At 33.9% G+C, this 20,645-nt stretch overlaps 1 protein-coding gene and 1 non-coding gene across 2 annotated transcripts; both read right to left on the reverse strand.

Annotated features, from left to right (window-relative positions):
• Positions 1-8,676: 8,676 nt before the first annotated feature.
• On the reverse strand, positions 8,677-8,748 carry TRNAT-UGU. Its single transcript has one exon. It is a non-coding gene; the product is annotated as a tRNA-Thr (tRNA).
• A 6,652-nt stretch (positions 8,749-15,400) lies between these two features.
• LOC109172963 lies at positions 15,401-16,484 on the reverse strand. The gene is made up of 3 exons (XM_019322213.1): positions 16,220-16,484; positions 16,025-16,132; positions 15,401-15,914 (listed from the first exon to the last, which is right to left on the reverse strand). Exons 1-3 carry the CDS (start codon positions 16,325-16,327, stop codon positions 15,522-15,524), a joined length of 609 nt encoding a protein of 202 aa, XP_019177758.1. The 5' UTR covers positions 16,328-16,484; the 3' UTR covers positions 15,401-15,521.
• Between the last annotated feature and the right edge of the window lie 4,161 nt (positions 16,485-20,645).

Consider the following 20,645-nt stretch of genomic DNA (forward strand, 5'->3'; position numbering starts at 1 on the left):
GTCAGTTATAAAATCTTTTGTACTATGGACACATTATTTTAAATTATTTTTGTTTAACAATATTATAACTTATTTATAAAAATTCAAAGTAACACTTTTAGTACTATTGATGTGACTAATGATTATCTTAATTATTAAGGCAATTAATAGGTATTAATATTTAAAAGGCTTCAAATGTATGAATTATAGTAGTATGAAATCAATTAGTAGGACAATTATATTACGCAATCTAATCAATAATTTACTTTTTAAATTATATCCCCTTTTTAATAACGAATATTTTCCTAAAGTATATACACAGATTATGCTTATCAATATAGAATTAAAATTATATATATCTATGTGTGTGTGTATATATATATATATATATATATATATATATATATATATATATATATATATATATATATATATATATAATGTATAATATTATTAATTAGTACAAAAAAATTATACTTGCCTTAATAATTAATTATTAATATTATTGCTTAATAATTATTTATTGTAATTCTCTTCACCTTCTTCAGTGTAATTATTATGGTAATATATATATACATATATTTTTATACTTAAAGGTATAATATTATTGACACAAAAAAAAAAAAAAATTATACTTACCTTAATTTATACTATAATTAAAAACAAAATCATATTTACACTATTTTCCGGCCAAACAGTAGTAAATAGTAAATGTAAATTAAAAGAAAGAAATGAAAATAGAAAAAGGAACATAAATATTTCACAATATTATTCTACTTCATCAATTAAAAATGGAATGGAAATAAGGTAAATTGGAAAATGAAATGAATATTAATAATTGACTGAAAATAAAAAAAATAATTCGTAATTGACTAAAATGGAAAACGAAATGGTCAGATCATTGCATTTTAATTTTTCACAATAATATTACACAGTATAATATATCAAATAACAATTATATCATAAATCTTTCATAATTTTAAACAATGGAATGAAAATAAAAAAATGAAACGAAAATATTTCAATAATAACATTCTACAACATCAAGTAAAGGTAAATTAAAAATGAAAAGAAAATAGTTAAATAATAATATTCTACATCATCAATAGTAAAGGTATATTTTAAACAACAGCAATTTAAAGGTAAATTAAAATGAAACGAAAATTAAAAATGAAATGGAAATATTTCAATAATAACATTCTACATCATATCATCAATTAAAAATAAAATAAAAATTAGTTAAAAATAATACTGCATCCGATATAGGGGTGTAAATGAGCCGAGCAGCTTGGGAGCTGCTTACGAGCAGCGCGTTCATAGCTCGGTAAAAATCGAGCTCGAGCCGAGCTCGAACGGCTCATTTAGTAATCGAGCTCGAGCCGAGTCTAGATATTCTAGGCTCATGACTCGTCGAGCCGTTCGCGAGCCATAATATATATATATATATATATATATATATATATATATATATATATATATATATATATATATATATATATAACAATTAGAAATTAAAATTTTGAACTCAAAATACCTAAAAGATCTCTATTAATTATGTATGGGTAAAACAAAGTAGTTTGAATTTTAAATCAAAAGTATTAAATAGATCAAATTCAATGTCAAAATTGAGCTCGAACTCGAGCTCGAGTTCGAACTCAAACAATCAAGCTGCTCGAGCTCGCCCGAAAATTACCAAGCTCGAACTCAAGTATCAGTTTCCGAGCTCGAATGAGCTCGAGCTCGAACTCGAGCTGAGCCTCCATTAACGAGCACGAGCTCGAGCCTACCCAGGTTCGAGCTCGGCTCACCTCGTTTACACCCATCATCCAATATTCTAATTGACTAAAAATTTTTTAAAAAATAATTGGCTGAAAATGAATATGATATTACTAATTTATTGAAAATATAAAAGAAAATGAATATTAATAGTTGATTGCAAATAAAAATATGATCCATAATTGACTAAAAAAATGTTAGATCATTGCATTTTAATTAAAAATAAAAAAGAAACTAAAATTGGACAGGACTATTTCAATAATAATATTCTACATCATAGATATTAAATGTATATTTTAAACAATAGTAAAGGTAAATTAAAAATGGAACGAATATATTTCAATAATAATTATTATACATCATCAATTAAAAATGAAACAGAAATTAGGTAAAAATATCACTGCATATGATATTCTAATTGACTAATTGACTAAAAATAAAAAGAAGAATTGGTTGAAAATGAATCTGATATTATTAATTGACTCAAAATATAAAATGATCACTAATTGACTAATATTCTACCATTAGTCACCTATGATGGACTGAATGTATTAGCTCTAGACGATGATGGACAAGATCGTGTTGCTACTACCAATGTCGTTTATAAAGAGGTTTTAATAATGTGTAAATACAATCGGTGATATTATGTTTTTTTTTTAAATGACAAAGTTGTTATATATCTAGACAAAAATATATCTTCCATACAAATAAATTAAGATAGTAATTCATTCCTATAACTGAGTTGCTAGAAAACGAGCACATTTGCCTAATATAGATAAAAAATACTAAACAATGATAAATAAAATTTCCAAAGTTACAGCACCGCATGCGTACATCTACTGTAACACCCGGTGTTACGGCCTTCAAACCCATATTAATTATGGTATTAATCCTATAGTCAAATAATTAAAAGGGACTTAAATTGGTTGGGACCCCCTTAATTAATTAATGTGGTCCACGATGAACCGTGGAGCCTTGTCCATATTAAAGACCAAAAAGGAATCCCCCACCACCGAGCCAAGGGAAATTGACCGGGAGGAAATCTTGGGAATGAAACTTAATAGCCCAGGAAGGATTAATTAAGGCTAAGAAGTAACACATGTCTTACAAAACCTATTTTCCTTGCTATATCTTGATTATTGGCTCCTTTGATAATTATGTGTGATTCTGTGATTGAGTCTTGATAGAGCTTTGCCTAGGGATTATGGTGTATTTATTTGATAATCTTGATGATCTTGATGTTGTGATGGATTGTATGTGTGGTTCTATGTTTAGGCATGTCTAGAGCTTGTTATTAGGGTTTGTTGGATGGAATCTTGATGTTCTTGTGATTCTTGTTGTTCTTGCGTGTTAAGGAATTGATTGTTGAATCTTGATATGTTAGGAGCATGAAAAGCCTTAAAACATGCAGATAACGGAACTAAACAATAAACACAGCGGAAGACTGAACGATAGATAGATAAAATCTGAAACACGGGGTGCTATGTCACGTTCACCATAAGGATGAACGCACAGGCAACATCTGCAATGTTTACATCTAATCCCATACTCTCAAAGTTCTACATCTACATTGGCTCACAGGCCACAAAACAAGAGGGGAAAGCTATACTAGCAAGTACTAGACCGCGCACTCGCCTAGACATCACTTGAAAGAACACAATAAAACATGGTACGACACCCGGTCAGCGAATAATGCTGGTAACCCACCAATACGTGTGAAATAACATACATAAGTAAGATATAAGTTGTAAAGCCAATTTCGAAACGGAATATATATATATATATATATATATATATATATATATATATATATATATATATATATATATATATATATATATATATATATATATATATATATATATATATATATATATATATATATATATATATATATATATATAAGTGCAAAACCAAGAATAATAGCCACACCAGACTCAGCACTCTCAACAATAACACGGAACACATCCCAAGACCACAAAGAACAACACGACTCACAAGAAGTCCCAAGGTATGATCTATCATCACACAATAGATCAAAACCTGACAAGCAGAACGCAAAGGAATAAGACTCACCCACGGCATCACATGCCAAGGCAACACTTGCCTTTGTGACTAAACATGTCACAAGAGAAAAACTCACAACCATGACTACACAAGCCCTCGTGACATCACCCATCACGAGTTAATATGCCTTCCTTATGCCCGGTTCCAACCTTATGCCTACCCCCAACCTTGTTTCTTCTTCCAACCATTACCTCCAGGACCCCTGTACTTCTTAGTCCAACCTTACCCCTCCTGGGACCGTCGTCCCCCACCAACAAACCACCAACAAGACCACCAATTTCATAGTACACGAGGGTACCGTACACACACACGGCGACACACGCCTTCCCAAGAAATACGTGAACCTGACACACAGGTCACAACTCCATAATCACGTCACGGCCACCACGAGTACCGCTGCAATACCTTGGTGACTAGTGTACCATACCACTAATCGTGCAATCCAGGTAAAGCCACACACACATCATACCGCAACAGGAATCAATCAACGGATCACAACGAAGATATGAAATCATACTCAATCAAGGAATGTATCACAGTCCAACAACAACAACAATGAATAACGCAAGTTATCATCAACCAATCGGAAGGTACAAACAACACACACGCTAGCATTTAGACACCAAACTAGCATGCTCATCAAACGGGTAAACCAAAGGTAGTTCCGAGGAACACACAAGACTCATTACGGTTCAACGAAACACAATGTTGAACACTTAGCAAGATTCAAGAAACCAAAGACCTACATGGATACCTACCATATAGTTCTAGACATACGAAACATCAAGAAGACACTCAAATAGTTCCACAAAAGAACATCGGGAAGTCAAAAGACCAAATACCGAGTCAAAAGAATCACGGGGAACAAATCACAGCCATCACCACAATACGTACCCGCGGGTAGGCCCACGGGTAAGCCTCTACCCGTGGGTACAGGCTGCCCAACCAGTGTACCCCGCGGGTGGGCGGCAAGTTGGAGCCCTACCCGTCGTTCCGCCCGCAGGTGTAACCCTGTACCACAAATTATCCCTTCGGGAATTTTCAACTCCAAACTCAAATTCAAGTCCAAAACATTCCAAATCTCACCCAATACAACAAAATGACTTGAATCAAAGGAAATGCCAATCAATGACACAAATGAACCCTAAACACAAGCTCTAGATATGCATTTTCACAAGACAATGCATAAACACTCACATTTAATAGCAAAATCACATGTAGAATTCAAGAAATCACATATAGGTAAGCAAAATAGATTTTGTAGAGCATGGGTTACCTCTTGTAGACTAAAGACTTCACTTTACACCTTAACAAGCTCCTCACAAGGCTCACCTTCCAAACCCACTTCAAGAACAAACCAAAAGATCATAAAGATCCTACCTTTAAGAAAAGACACCTAAGATGAAACCAAAAACACAAGATGAACTTAGATCTTACCCTCCTAGATGCCCAAATATGTGAAAGGTTGAATCTTGGAAGCAACTCTTGAAGTTTTGGTAAGGCTCCAACTTGGCTTGGAAGAAAAGCTACCCACCTTTTTAGAGAGAAGGGGGAGCTAGATTTTTAGAAAGTGTAAGGAAAGAATGAAGATGGTCTACTAGGTTAGGTTACAATACTAACACCAAGTGAAAGGTCAAGAATGCCCTTACTAACATTAGGAAGTGTAAGGAACAAGGGAACTCCCTTCAAAGCTCAAGGTACAACTTTGACTTTGGGGTTGACTAGTCAATTACTTGTCCCCAACTATTGAATTTTTAGGATTTTAGGAATTAATTCACTAATTGAAATAGGATTAATTACTCAATTAATCCATTAATTGAATGTGGATTTCGGGGTGTCACAGGTGGCAGGTCTCCTATCCAACGCTCTCTGTCCCCTTCGACAAACAGAGCCATGAAGACATCCTTCGGCGGTACGCGACGGTCGACGGCGTAGATGGCCGGTGGCTTTTCCTCCGACGAAGTTGAACAGGCCCACGGGTGGAGGTGCGGGTGGAAGAGCTTCCTAGGTTCCACCCGCGGCTTGGCTGCATGAAGACGAAGAAGAAATCTGGGGTGAGCTTCTAGCTTTGTTGTTTGTTGTTGTTTATTAAGGTTAAGTAGTTTTTGTGTTGATTAAATTATTAAGTTGTAGCTTAGTGTGATGGTTAAAGGAGTGTTTTGCTTAGTGTTTGGGTAGGGTTTGATTCCCAGCTTAGTTTAAGTGTTTTAGTTATTAGTTTTAATTAATTAATTTTATCTTAAGCCTAAGTGTTAGTTTGTTTAACGATTAAGCACCCACAATTTGTTAAAAGGGTTGTGTAGCTTAGATGGCAAAACTTATTGTTAATTGTGGGTTAGGCTAGGGTTTAAATCCCCTTAGTAACTTAATTAATTTGTTTTAATTAGTACTTTTGTTAATAGTTGAAGATCCGGTTTAATCCACAAGTTTCCGGTAGCTTGGCCTTATGAGCTGAGCATATGTTGACGTTGTTTTTGGATGTTAAGCGAATGAGGTAACCCATACTTTACAAAACTTATTTTCTTACTTATGTGATGATTTCTTGGCTTCTACTTGTGATTCTTGTGATGAAATGTGAGATTTGATGCATTGTCTTGTGGTGATGCATGTCTAGAGCTTATTATTAGGGTTCATGTATGCCATTGCTTGGCTATTTCTTTGGTTTCAAGTCATATTGTTGCATTGTGTGATATTTTTGGTGTTTTGGACTTGAATTTGGACTTGTTGTTGAAAATCTCCGAAGGGATTATTTTGTGGTACAGGGTGTACCCGCGGGCGGAACGGCGGGCAGAGCTCCACCCGTCGGCCCACCCGCGGGGAACCTGCCTTGTGGGTTGTTGTACCCGCGAGCGGAACCACGGGTGGAGGTCCACCCGTGGGGTACATATTTGGTGTTGGTCGGAGATTTGTTCCCCGTGATTCTTTTGACTCGGTATTGATATTTTGACCTCCCGATGTTGTTTTATTGGGCTATTTGAGTGTCTTCTTGATGTTTCGTAGGTCTAGAACGATATGTTAGGAATCCATGTAGGATTTGGAGTCTTGAATCGTGCTAAGGGTCCAACTTTATGATTCGTTGGACTATGATGAGTTTTGTATGTTCATTGGAACTATTTTGGTTTACCCGCTTGATAAGCATGCTACTTTGATGTTGAAATTCTAGTGTCTGCGGTTTGTGTTTCCTATTGTGGTTGGCAACTCGTGTTGACCAATGTTGGCGTCGGATTGTAATCCTTTGTTGTTAAATACGGTTTCATATCTTTGTTGTGATCCATTGATTGATTCATGTGATAAACGTATGTAATTGCGGTACCTTGATTGCACGATTAAGGTTTCTGGGGCCTTAATCTCCAAGGTACCAATGTGGTCCTCGTGTGGCCATGAATCAAATTGGTGGTGTGACCTGAGCGTAGGCTCATATGTTGGAGATTGCGTGAATGAAATGAATGGTATCCTCGTGTACTCATATGTTGGAGACTTTGTTGGAGATTGTTGGAGTGGGGACGACGGTCCCTGGTGGTATAAGGTTGGACTCAGAAGTACAGGGTGGCACTAGAAGGTAATGGTTGGAACTGTAATAAGGTCGGGGGTAGCCATAAGGTTGGAACAGGGCATAAGGTTAGAACTTGGAATTGTGTTCTTGTGACATGTAGTTGTCACTGTGGCATGTAGTTGCCAATGTGTGTATGTCTAATCTTTTCTATGAGCATGTCTTGATGTATTCTACTTTGTGATCAGTAGAATTCATCTCGAGTTGTATTGTTTATTGTTGGAATCCTTGTCTTGTTGTTGTTGTGGGATGTTGATTTCCCTCTTTCCTTGAGAGCGTGAATGAGTCTTTGCAGTTGACTTCTCTCTATGACTTTTGAACTGATATATACTGTATTCCATTTCGAAAATGGTTTTGACTTATACTACCTATATATGTTATTTAATGCGTATTGATGGGTTACCAGCAATGTTCGCTGACCGGGTGTCATCCCCTTTCTTTATGTTGCTTTACAGGTCTTGAATAGCCTTTGGAGGAGCGCGCTAGCAGTTTGTTAGATAGTGTAGCTCCCTATGACTGTTTTGTTAGACTTTTGCCCCTGTGAGCCATGGTTTTGTATAAGCTTGACTTGGATTATGTTTAGATTTAGCTTGTGCACCTAAAGATGTATAGGTGTGGCGTAACATCTCCCGTACTTAATTAAGTTGCTTTCGCTTTATCTTACCTTATGGCTTTAAATTAAGTTTTTAAAAAGTTGTGAAAATCGGGGGTGTTACATCAGCCCTGTCGATTTCAAGTCAACCCTGTCGGGTTTATAAAGGGAATTTTTTACCAAATTAAAATTTTTTTAACCCTAACCCTAAACCGTCGAGTTATCTGGCTTAGCGGGTGAGTTTGGTTAAATATTTTTAAATTTTGAAATTAATATTCTAAATTTTCAATTTTAATAAACTAGCACATTTACACTAATAAATATAAACTTATACATCGTTTAGACAATCCAAACGTTAATTTCTCAATTCTAAGTTTTAACTAAAAATAATTAATATATTTAAACTTATAATAAGTTCTTATTTTTCATCATTTGTTTTCGTAAAAATAATTTAGTCTGTAATAAATTTATTAATATATATTTTGTTGAAATTTTAATAAAAATTAAATTAAAAAAGTTCTTATTTTTCGTCATTTATTTTCGTAAAAATAATTTATTTTGTAATAAATTTACTAATATATTTTGTTGAAATTTTAATAAAAATTAAATTTAAAAAAAAAAACTAAAAATATGCTTAGGTACAAACTTTCCTATATATTTTGTATATGCATACACTATTTTGCTTAAAGAAACTTAGCCAAAGATATATTATTGCCCTCATGGAGGATCGAACTACAGACCTTCAGTTTACAAAACTAACACTCTACCACTGAGCTATAAGGGCTGAGTTGTTAATTTGTATTGGAATATTTGGATGATTTCTATCTTATGTTAACTTTTTCAATCTTATCGAGATTGTTTTTTTCTTTTAAAGGAAAAGATATATATCGTTCACAATGGGACTCGAACCCACAATCTCTCGCTCCGGAGGCAAGCATCTTATCCATTAGGCCACGCAAACATCTTAATCTTTTCAAGATGTTCATCATACTACGATTGACATCCTTATACTTAACAACAAGAGTGGAAGCTTTGCCATCTATGTGATCTCCGAGTCTGGAAAAGTTGGCAAATTATTGTGTGGACCATGGTCCACATAGTACTGTATGAACCATAAAAGAAAGTACATTTTTAATTTATATGAAAATTAACTAATATCTAATGATTTTTTTCACAAATTAAAGTTAATATTGTTGTAAAAACTTATGTGGATATTATTCTATTGATGATAGGATTCTTAATATGGTAGGAGTCCTAATACTGTAAGAGTCCTGAAGGCTATTATGATAGAGATGCTATATATACCATTGTAATGTTATACAGAGTTTCTTCCCCAAATGATAATAAGAATTACTTTTCTATGTTCTTTATTCTTCTTCTTCTAACTATTATTACTCTTTATTACTGTTCTCCACTTGCAATTCAACACATTATCAGCACGCTCAACTACGGTGAACGGTAATTTTATACGTTTTTTAATGCAAATTATATTTGTCAGCCTGATATAATCCGTGCACGTAATTTGTTTTTATCGTATGAATATACATGTTTAATAGGTATGTGTTAATTTGTACATATGTGAATAAATATCGTACTGTGTTTAATGATTGGACTTAATCTATATAATGAATGTTGTACGTATGAGTTCGTGTACATATGCTTATAATTTTGTAAATGGTGGATATTGGATGTGCATGTGTTCGCATATACATATATTGTGGGTATGTATTTGCATATGGAATTATAAGTGGTTTGCTTTCTTGGATTCTGTGGCTCATATATGTATATTCGTATATATTATCTATATATATATATATATATATATATGTATATATATATATAGGCGGGTTCAGGTGCGGCAGTGTCTTACGGTGCGGTTATTTCTTACGGTGCAGCAACACCAATAGTTCACCAAATATGCACCATCAACGTTAGGAAATACACCACACAAAACAGAGTAAACAGAGCCCTGCATCACCAAACACACACCATTAGGTGTGAGTAAAAACACCATACACTGTTCGGAAATACACCATTGGAGGTGGTGAGTTATATGGTGTATTTTTTTGAGTCTGTGGTGTATTTTGTGAGCCTGTAGTGTATTTTGTGATGTTTTATTACATTTCATTGGAGTGTGATTTTATTACACTGTTGGTGCATATTGTTAACACTATTGGTGTATTCTGGAATTTGACCGCACCGCCGCATGATAAGACCCCGCCGCATATGAGCGCTCTTCTATATATATATATATATATATATATATATATATATATATATATATATATGGTGAATAGACATACACGGTTTGGTGCACTGTATGTATATATATTATTTGTATATGTGTACGTATTAAGCATAACAGTTAATTAGATTATAAATTATAATATATATTGGTAAAAGGTATGTTATTAGTGTATTGGTGTGATGTTGTGAATAAAGTTATTTTGGTTACAGATATAAGATGTAAATTTTGGAGTATTAATGAGTAATTTGCACAATCTGAAGCATGTTATATATTTGTTTATTACAATAATTATTTGACTGTTATAATTATGTCTTTAGAAAAGCATGTTTATTAGGAATAATTTTAGAATCTTTTAGGTCTAAACTGATTGCTTACTATGCATGATTTAGAGCCTTTTAGGCGAATTTAGTACATAAATATTCATAGTTTACCCTATTCAAAGTCTTATCCGTAGGAGAATCTTTAGATCTCTCAAATGATTTTACTTTAAATACTTCAAATATGAGAACACATAAATTAAGGAAGTTTCTTGAGGAAGAATACTAGTTCTATGGCCCTGGCTTAAACGCCTCGTTGCTACTAGTCCCCTTGCGACATTACTCTGTCTGAGTTGGTATTTAACCCAGCTTCGTCTTGACCAACTTTCCTAGGAGTATACCTAAGGATTGTCTATCATTTTTTGGTTTAATGTGTTTGTCAATTAGGATTGACATATTCTCTACATGAGCCTATTTCTTGACTAAGTTGATCCACAAATCAATTGGGCATATTATTTTTCTTCTCTCTCAACATGTGCGTGGGTCAATTTTGGAATAACACAATATCCTAATATTTTTGAACATCATGGAGGCATTAACCAAGCATGAATTTACCGAACTGGCTTTAGACGGGAGTAACTATTTAACTTGGGCTCTTGATGTTGAGACCTATCCCGCATCAACTGAGCTACAATATACTATTATTGCTGATTCCACATGTAATGCGGCCCAAAAGGCCAAAGCACCCATCTTCCTCTGTCACCATCTTAATCAAGATCTTAAGAATAAATATATTACCGAAAAGGACCCCTACATTTTATGGAAATCTCTCAAGGACCGTTTTGATCAACAAATATCACTTGTCCTCCCCCAGGCACAATATGACTGGCTGAATTTGAGGTTCCAAGACTATAAGTCTGTCATTGAATATAATTCGGCATTACATAAAATTGTGTCACAGCTCAAACTCTGTAAACTAGAGGTTTCTAACAAAGACTTGATCGGAAAGACTTTGTCCACATTTCATGCTAGTAACCTTGTATTGTACTCCAGCAGCAGTACAGGGCCAAAAACTATACCTAGCATGTTGAGCTGATTTCCGCCCTCCTAGTAGCTGAGAAGCATAACCAGTTGTTAATGCGTAACCATAATGCACGCCCTGTTGGCTCTGCACCGGTGCTTGAAGCACACCATATTACCCAGTCGAGCAACAAGGGGAACCAAGGTAGAGGACAAGGAAGAGGTCGTGGAAAGGGTCCAAGTCGTGGAGGAAGACATGGAAGCAATAAGAATCATAAATCCCGCAACAAGCAAAGGCAGCCAAAAAATCAGGAACAACCAAGCTCATCCAACAATCATTCCGGGCAGCAGCAAACCTGCTATAGATGTGGGTGCACAGGACACTGGTCCCGTACATGTCGCATCCCGAGGCACTTGGTTGAGGCATATCAGTAAATACTAAAGAGGGACAAAACACGGCCTAAAGATGAGTCTCATCATGTTGCGTTACCAGAAGCAAATGCACTTGTTAATGCTGCTGATGATGACCTCATGAAGTATGAGCTTGAAGATTATAGAGATCAAGAATGATCTTTCTTTTCTTTCTATCCTCGTTTTTATGTAATAATCGTGGATTGGCTGCGACAGTTTCTTTCATACTTTTAAGTGCATGTGTGCATTTTGAATAAATATTCTATGCTCTTTAAATAAATCTTCTTATGAATAGAATATTCATCCCTCGTTTTCCTGACTACTCGTTTCTCTATAGAGATATGACTACTCGTTTGTCTATAGAGATATGGGGGACGTTTCGGCTTTATGCTTGGTAGATAGAGCAACCACGCACACTATTTTGACAGACAGAAGATTCTTATTGTGGGCTCTGGAAGAGTTTCACTTATTCTTCTTAACGGAACAAAGTTAATAAACAAAACTGTCATCCTATATCCTCAATAAAAGAACCTTACTTAGTTTTAAGGATATTCGGTCCAAAGGGTTTCATATTGAAACTAAATCAAAAACAATACTGAATTCTTGGTCTTGACCAAAATGGTAAATAACCAGAAAAAAAGGAAATCGAAGAATTTCCTTCCTTTTCTTCAGGCCTGTATTATTCTTATATCATGCCCCAAACTTCCTGCGTTGCACTTGCGGAGAAATTTAAAGATACATATTCTTTCGGTTTATGGCTTGACCGCTTAGGTCACCCTGGGGAAACTATGATAAGTTAGATACTTTCAAATTCGACTGGACATAACCTTCTTAGGACAAACATTCTTTCTACAAAAGATTTCACATGTGTTCCCTGTGCAAAGAGAAAACTTATTGTTCGGCCCTCACATCCTAAGATTGGTTTTGAGTCACCCGTCTTCCTGCAGAGGTTACATAGTAATATTTGTGGACCAATTCATCCTTCATCTGGATCATTTCAATATTTCATGGTCCTTATTGATGCTTTCACCCGGTGGACACATGTGTGCATGTTGTCCACATGAAATAAGGCATTCGCAAAGTTCATAAGTCAACTCATTAGATTGAATACTCAATTCCCCAATTATCCTATTAAGAATTTGACAATGGATAATGCTGGTGAATTCACCTCGTCAGCTTTTTGACGATTATTCTATGGCCATGGGGATTAAGGTGGAACACCCAGAGTGGTCTAGTTAAATCCCTTATCAAAAGAGTTAAACTAATAGCTAGACCATTACTGCAACGGTCCAGTCTACTAGTCATTTGTTGGGGACACGCAGTATTGCATGCTGCTGATTTGAAACAACTCCGGCCAACTGCATACCATGATTATTCCCCCATACACATAGTACGTGGTAGAATTAAACATTTCCCGATATGCGTTTCTAGTCTTAGTATGTAGTCCATTTTATTATATCACCACCTCAAGCGTATCTCTATGGGCTATAAACCTCCGTCTGTTGTTTAAATACATAGAGCCCATTATAGGGGATCAATAGATACGCTGACTACATACGTAATTAAGATTGTTTCTCAGAATTAGGGGGAGATAATAGGTTAACTTTTAATGGAATGCCAAGAAATTTCATAGAATGAAAACATCTTTATTATTTAAATCCATGTAAGTTAGACTGAACTCAAAGTTCATAAAATAATCTATTTGCGATATTAGCAAATAATTTGCCAAACATATTTATTGATCATAGTGATCATAAAAGAGTGACTAGGTCTCATATACTTTCCCCAACTTGGACCAAATATATCTACAGATACTCCTTGACGCTAAAAGTGTAGGAGATTTATCGATGAAAAGAGATAAGAATCATAATACTAGGGGATCTAGTAAATAAACATTGTAACTCTTGGAAAAGTTTGAATAATTTAGTCCTGAAGGCGCTCGTCCAGATGACGAGAAACCGTAGTCAAATCACAGTGCACCAAACAAACATAATACTAGGGATGCGAGACAACCAGATGTGATCTGAATAGTTCTGGGAAATGTCTAGAATCTGGTTGACTCAAATATTGGCATAAACAATTATAAATATGGGAGAAATTCTTGAGAAATGTTATAAGTTGTCGACAACACAATTGCCTTCAAATTGCTCATATTATATGACAATCTGGATCCAAAGCTAGGTGCCAGAAGTGCCTAGATTGATTAACGTATAAAGAGAGCAATTAAAGGCATACACAGCTCAACTCGCTAATATATTCCTTCCGCATACACCAATGAGGTATTAACCCTGTATGTTACAAATGGTGTGGAAGGAAAACAAGAATAACGGGGTGATAAGATATCAAGCGAGTTTGTAGCATATGGGTTCATGCAAAGACCCTTGATTGATTTTAATCAAATATACTCTCCCATAGTAAATGGCATTAAGTTCCGCTACATAATATTATTGGCAGAATAATAAATTTAGACATGCAGTTAATATTTATCTTGAGAAATCCCTAATGAATTTATAATTCCCGAAATGAGAATTTATGTGTCATTATTTACTCTTTAAAGGGTTGCGAATGGAGTTATTCACTACTAAAAAACATGGCTATAGTGACGGACGGGTTCCGTCGCAATTAGTCACAATTTCGACGCAAAAGAGAAATTGCGACATACTTTGCGACAAAACGTGATCGTTGCATCAGGTTGAATCGCAATTGCTCAGTTGCGACTGTTTGTCGCAATTAATTATTATCACCGACGATCATATTTCTGTCGCGATATATTTAATTTTTTCGTAATTTGTAACCAAAATCAGTCGCATTAGTTTGTCGCGAGGTGTCGCAAATGATAATTTTGTTCGTCGCAATTATGCTTATTAGTTTGTCGTTTGTATCAATTTTTTGCCGCAATTGATTATACAATCGTTGCAAATACTTGCTCATATTCGTCGTTGTTTCCAATTTTTGTCGAAATGTACGTCGCAATTTTATTAATTTTAAATGTCATTCGTCCAATCGTATGTCGCAATTGTTGTTATATGTTTGTCGTTGTAATATGATGCAAATTTTTTAAATATAATTTTTTTGTCGCAAATATATGTAAATTGTGTCGTAGTTAATATTATAATATATTATAATAATTATATTTTACGTCGTAGTGTTCGTCGCAATGTTTGTCGTAAATCACATCATTCAAACTAGTATAATTTATACTTTTCCTGTCACAAATCTTGTGCATATATACAAAATAAGAATCACCCAATATAAAATAGTAAATTCAATTCATCATAGATATAATTAGTTTAATACAAATAGGCTTCATCGTCCAAAAACAACAAAAAACCCACTAATATTATGGGGTTGCTAACTGATATCCTCCTCTAAATTGGAGTTAAGAGTTGTTAGCTAACATCATACTAATATACAAAACATAAATCCCAATGGACAAGCTAATCCAAAAAATATGTTGGGATAGTTTAGCTTGTCAAAGTTGTAACCAAAAAAAGAAGTTGATGTTAGCTTTGTACATGCATAATCACAAAATACTATGTGTTGCACCAGATTAGCAACATACTAAATTATCATATATGGTGCTTCCAATTCATCATGTCCATCCCCATCCCTATCATCATGTCAATCACCACCCCTATTACTTTCGGTTTCTTGACTGTCATTTTGTGAAGTATTTGGATTATCACCACTTGATGATGGTGGAACATTGTCTCCAAATGCACTATCCATAGGATGATAGCCTAAAGAAGATAACATACCAGGGAGTTGTTCTGACAACCATTTCTTGAAAAGCTCTTGTAATGCCTCATTTGCTACATTAGGTACATTAGTAGTTGTGGATCTTTGGGTTGAATTTTCACCTAGAACAGACTTTCGGTTCTCAAGAGCTCCAAAACCATACAAATGGGAGCGATTGATATCACCAATTGCATATTTCCATGCATCAGCATCAAATATCACTTGAGAAGAAGAATCACAACCATGTTTCTCTTTCAAAGCTGTGTCATATTTCTCCTACACCATATTTTTTTATTTATAAAATTAGAAACTAATATAAGCCTCATATAACCATATAAAAAAAAACTTAAGTAACTAATAAGAAGAATAATACTTCTAATACTTACACTGACAGATTTTGATTTTCCATCCACAAATTGGCCACCATCTTTCTTACGAGTATGAGTTGCATTGAAGATTTCTAGTTGGGATGGTTCTCGTCCTAGTGATTTAGCCTAGCAATTATTAAAACAATTTATTATTAGCATAAAAAAAATTAGTTAAAATGACAAGTATTATAAAATAGTAAAAAAACATCATACCATCTTATGCTTATGTTTAACAAAAGAACATGAACCAGCAGTATGTTTGGTGACACTTCCTTCCTTTAGTGTGTTGCGATTTTTTGCAGCCTTAGCAGATTTCTTCATCCATTCCTCTTTGGACCAAATATTGTCCACAAAATGATTCCAAACTGGTTGCGGGATCCAACTTTCTCTATGCTCTTTTACTTTTTCCCAGTTAGCATTTGGATCATAGGGGTTAATGTCAGCCTTAGTGCATGCATTTTTTCTTCCTCTACTAATAGCATCCCTTCCTCTACTAATTGATAACCTTTACATTTTCCTGTTTCTGTTTACATTTGTATGTCTAGGAAAGAGTTGGATGAATAGGTTGATAGGAAAAGAAAATGCATGCACATGTAAATTACAGTTATAATGGGGATCTAAAACAAATACAAAAGAAAAAAAAAACTGTTAAATTTTGTGCAGGGAAGAGAAAGGAATTGCAGTTACATTCTTGTTCGATATGCCATAAAACTGTTAAACTTTGTGCAGGGAAGAGAAGATGCAAGCTCTTAGAGAGGCAAAGAGAAATGCTACAAAGGAAAGCAAAGCTAACAATAAAAAAGTAAGCAAAGCAAGAATTAACTTTATTGCACCACATTAAATTCTAATAGAACTCTCTAATAAACCAAAACTTAAAATGAAGTAATCCAAACCTTAAAGTATTGAAATCTAGAATTAACCATTTTCTTTTCTTGAAACTAAATAGCAATATTATTCAGGAACATTCCTTCATACAAATATTAAATAAATACAAATAGCTTAGAGATGATATCTATATAAAAGACAGAAATTAACGACATTCAAGACATTGTAAAGCAGTGTTAAATATACCTGCTAATCAAGGATTACATCTCTGGCAACTCAACAGGTATGAGATGTGCATCTGAAAAAGATCAGTAGGCAAGTGAGGATATGTTATGAGTTCAACCATATTCAACAAGAAAGCCTCAAATTGGTTAAACATTAAATAAATATTTGCTCATAATTCATGTTTTTTATTTTTCAAATTGATTCTTGTTTTATTTATTCTTATTTATTCTTTTACTCATCTTTCTGGCTTGTACTTGTCCACATTTGTACTCACCTTCCCATCTTTTAAAAATCCAGTCCCAAAGCTTGTAATAAAATAAGGGTTGTACTCAACTTAGTAATTTTCGGCTACAATTCGGAAAAATTATCCCAACCCATTCTCAAAATATAAAGGGAATAGTTATGGGGATGAAGTATCTTCTCATTTCTTGGCTTTATATTTTATATTTAGAAATTTGAGAACAGTAGAGAACTACTATGAGATGCTTAAAAAACACAAGATATACATACAGTAAACACAAGTAAACTAAGAAAGAGATGTAGTTCATTGTTTCACCTGTTGAGCAGTTGGAATACAGAGGGTGAGGCGCTAGGTATATCCTCTCTCCGAGCTGAAGCAGAAGGTAGGGCTGTGGCGTGTGGAAGAGAAAGCAAGAGTTTGAAGAGAGCAGATGGGTATAGTGAAACTTCCAGACAGAGTTTGAAGAAGACACACAGAGCTAGGGCTGTGGACTGTGAAGAGATAGACCGCCAGATATTTTGCGGTAATGAGAAATAAAATTAAGAATCATTATATATATCAGCCACTTTTGCGCCAATTCAATGAAAAATAATAAGTAAGAATCATTATATATATATATATATATATATATATATATATATATATATATATATATATATATATATATATATATATATATATATACTTTTCTTTATATATTTATATATTGTGAAATAATTAATAATAACTCAAATTTTAAGTATATTAAAAATATTATTTATGTATGTCACGGGTTCATTGAAATGTTTATCGTAACTACTCATCTACACAATTTAATAAATAAAATAGTTCTTGCGTCGAAAAAATTGCTACAAAACTAGTATGTCGCAAAGCTACCAATGAAAAAAATAATTTCCCGCCAAAGGAATTGCGACGGAATATTGTACGTCACAAGTTTTCCCGCCCAAAAAAATTTCCCGCTAAAACATTTTTGTTGTACTTTTCAACATCTCAATTATGTCGTATGTCTGTCGCAATATCATCGTAAATGTCATCGCAATAGCTCTAAATCCATTTTTTATTAGCTTGATACACCAATATATATATATATATATATATATATATATATATATACATATATTATTTTCTTTCTTTATACATTTATACATTTTCATTTAGTTAATAATAAAAGAAATTTAAAATATATTAAAATTATTATTTATGTATGTCGCAAGTTCGTCGAAACTTGTCGTAATTACTCATCTATACAATGTACTAAACTAAATAAATCTTGCGACGAACAATTGCGACGGAACTAGTACGTCGCAAAGCTATAAATGAAAAATAATTTCCCGCCAAAGTAACTACGACGAAATATTGTACGTCGCAAGTTTTCCCGCCAAAAATAGATTTCCCACTAAGACATTTTATTCTATTTTTTTACCAACATCTCAATCGCGTCGTACGTTTGTCGCAATATCGTCATAAATATTGTCGCAATAGCTCTAAATCTAATATTTTACAAGAGCAATATGTTTGTCGCAAGATTGTCGCTATTTCAGTCGCAAAAAGTCATCTATTGCGACGTATTTGTCCGTCACAATGTTTGTCCGTCGCAATAAGGGTAGTTTTCTAGTAGTGATTATCCTCATTAAGAAGGAATAATATGTACCATTGTGTGCTCGATAAAGGGTTGATAATGAACTTATTTATTAGTTATTATCTCAGTCAATATTGATAGTTTAAACATCAATGAGATATCTAAAGAGTTTGATGATATCAGTTCATGTCTAAAGACGGAGATTTTGAAAAAAAAACTTGAGAAAGCTAGGTATTATCTCGACTTGGAGATCGAGTTTTTCATTGAATGCATTTAATACACCAGTTAGCCTATTTTCACCTATCTATATGGTTAAGTATCATGTTTTCGTCAAACTATAGGTTGCCTTAACAGTGCTTTACTTCATTTGTCGTCGGAACACCTTTTTAGAACGAGAAGTTCCATAATCGTAACATGCATGATATTCGCGATAAAATTGCTACAACATCTAGGGATCCTTCTACAATGAAATATTGGAATATTGTTTAATATATTCTCCAAGAGTTTGGTATTTGGTATTCACATGAGAAACAAATGTATGGTTTTGATAGGCTGTTTGGGGTATTGGCTATTATATATGTTTAATCCCCGTGATGCCAAAACTCCAAACTGGTTAAATAATGAATTACCCCCAATGTCCCAAATGAGGACAATAACTCCTGAGTTGCACAAATGATATATGAGTATGTTAAAGAATATTTGACAAAGCATATATAGCGTCAAAATTCAACCAATACGAGCTCTAGAAGAGTCACAAAATTATTGTGCAGAATATTCACTCTAGTGACAATCCAGAAGATTTGACTAATCCATTTCTACAACTTTGGATATATATTTTATGTGTGGATTTGAAGATTGTCTTCTTGAGGGGGAGTATCATTTTACAATCCTGAAGATTGGGTCTTGACGACTAACAGTTGTACTCTTTTCCTTAGTGTTTTTCCCCACGGGGTTTTTTCCTTAAATCTAAGGTTTTTAAAGAGGCAGTTAATCTAAAGAATACACATACATCATGCACTCTTTTCCTCGATTAATTTTTCCCACTGGGTTTTTATAGTGAGGTTTTTAACGAGTCATGAGTATCATATAGTAATGTAAATGTGAAGAAGTAAACAAACCCCAAAATCCTGAAGATTATACCGATTGTACCCTAAAAGCTTATGGTTGTACTCTTTTTCCCTTAACTAAGTTTTTCCCACAGGGTTTTCTTAAGTTAAGGTTTTTAATGAGGCGACCAATACAATATATGTTTTACATATATCATGTACTCTTTTCTTCAACTAGGTTTTTCCCACGTGGTTTTCCTAGTGAACTTTTTAATGAGACATGAATATATTTTCTATTGTACTCTTTTCTTGTCCAAGTTTTTCCCACAAGGTTTTCCTAGCAAGTTTTTAACGAGGCATGATTATGGCAAAATAATGTCCAAGGGGGAGTGTTGTAAAACCTTATGTGGACATTATTTTATTGATGATAGGATTCTTGATACTGTAGGAGTCCTAATACTGTAAGAGTCCTGAAAGCTATTATGATAGAGATGTTATATATACCATTGTAATGTTGTACAAAGTTTCTTCCCCGAATGATAATAAGAATTACTTTTCTATGTTCTTTATTCTTCTTCTTCTCGCTATTATTACTCTTTATTACTGTTTTCCATGAGTTAAAGGCCTGCAGACAAACATGCAATTCAACAAATATGTACTTAAAAATGGAAAATGGTTATCAAATTCTGAGAATAACTAAATCATTATAATTGTGAGAATAAC

This window comes from Ipomoea nil, unplaced genomic scaffold (assembly GCF_001879475.1).
Source record: "Ipomoea nil cultivar Tokyo-kokei standard unplaced genomic scaffold, Asagao_1.1 scaffold0457, whole genome shotgun sequence".
NCBI classification, from domain to species: Eukaryota; Viridiplantae; Streptophyta; class Magnoliopsida; order Solanales; family Convolvulaceae; genus Ipomoea; species Ipomoea nil.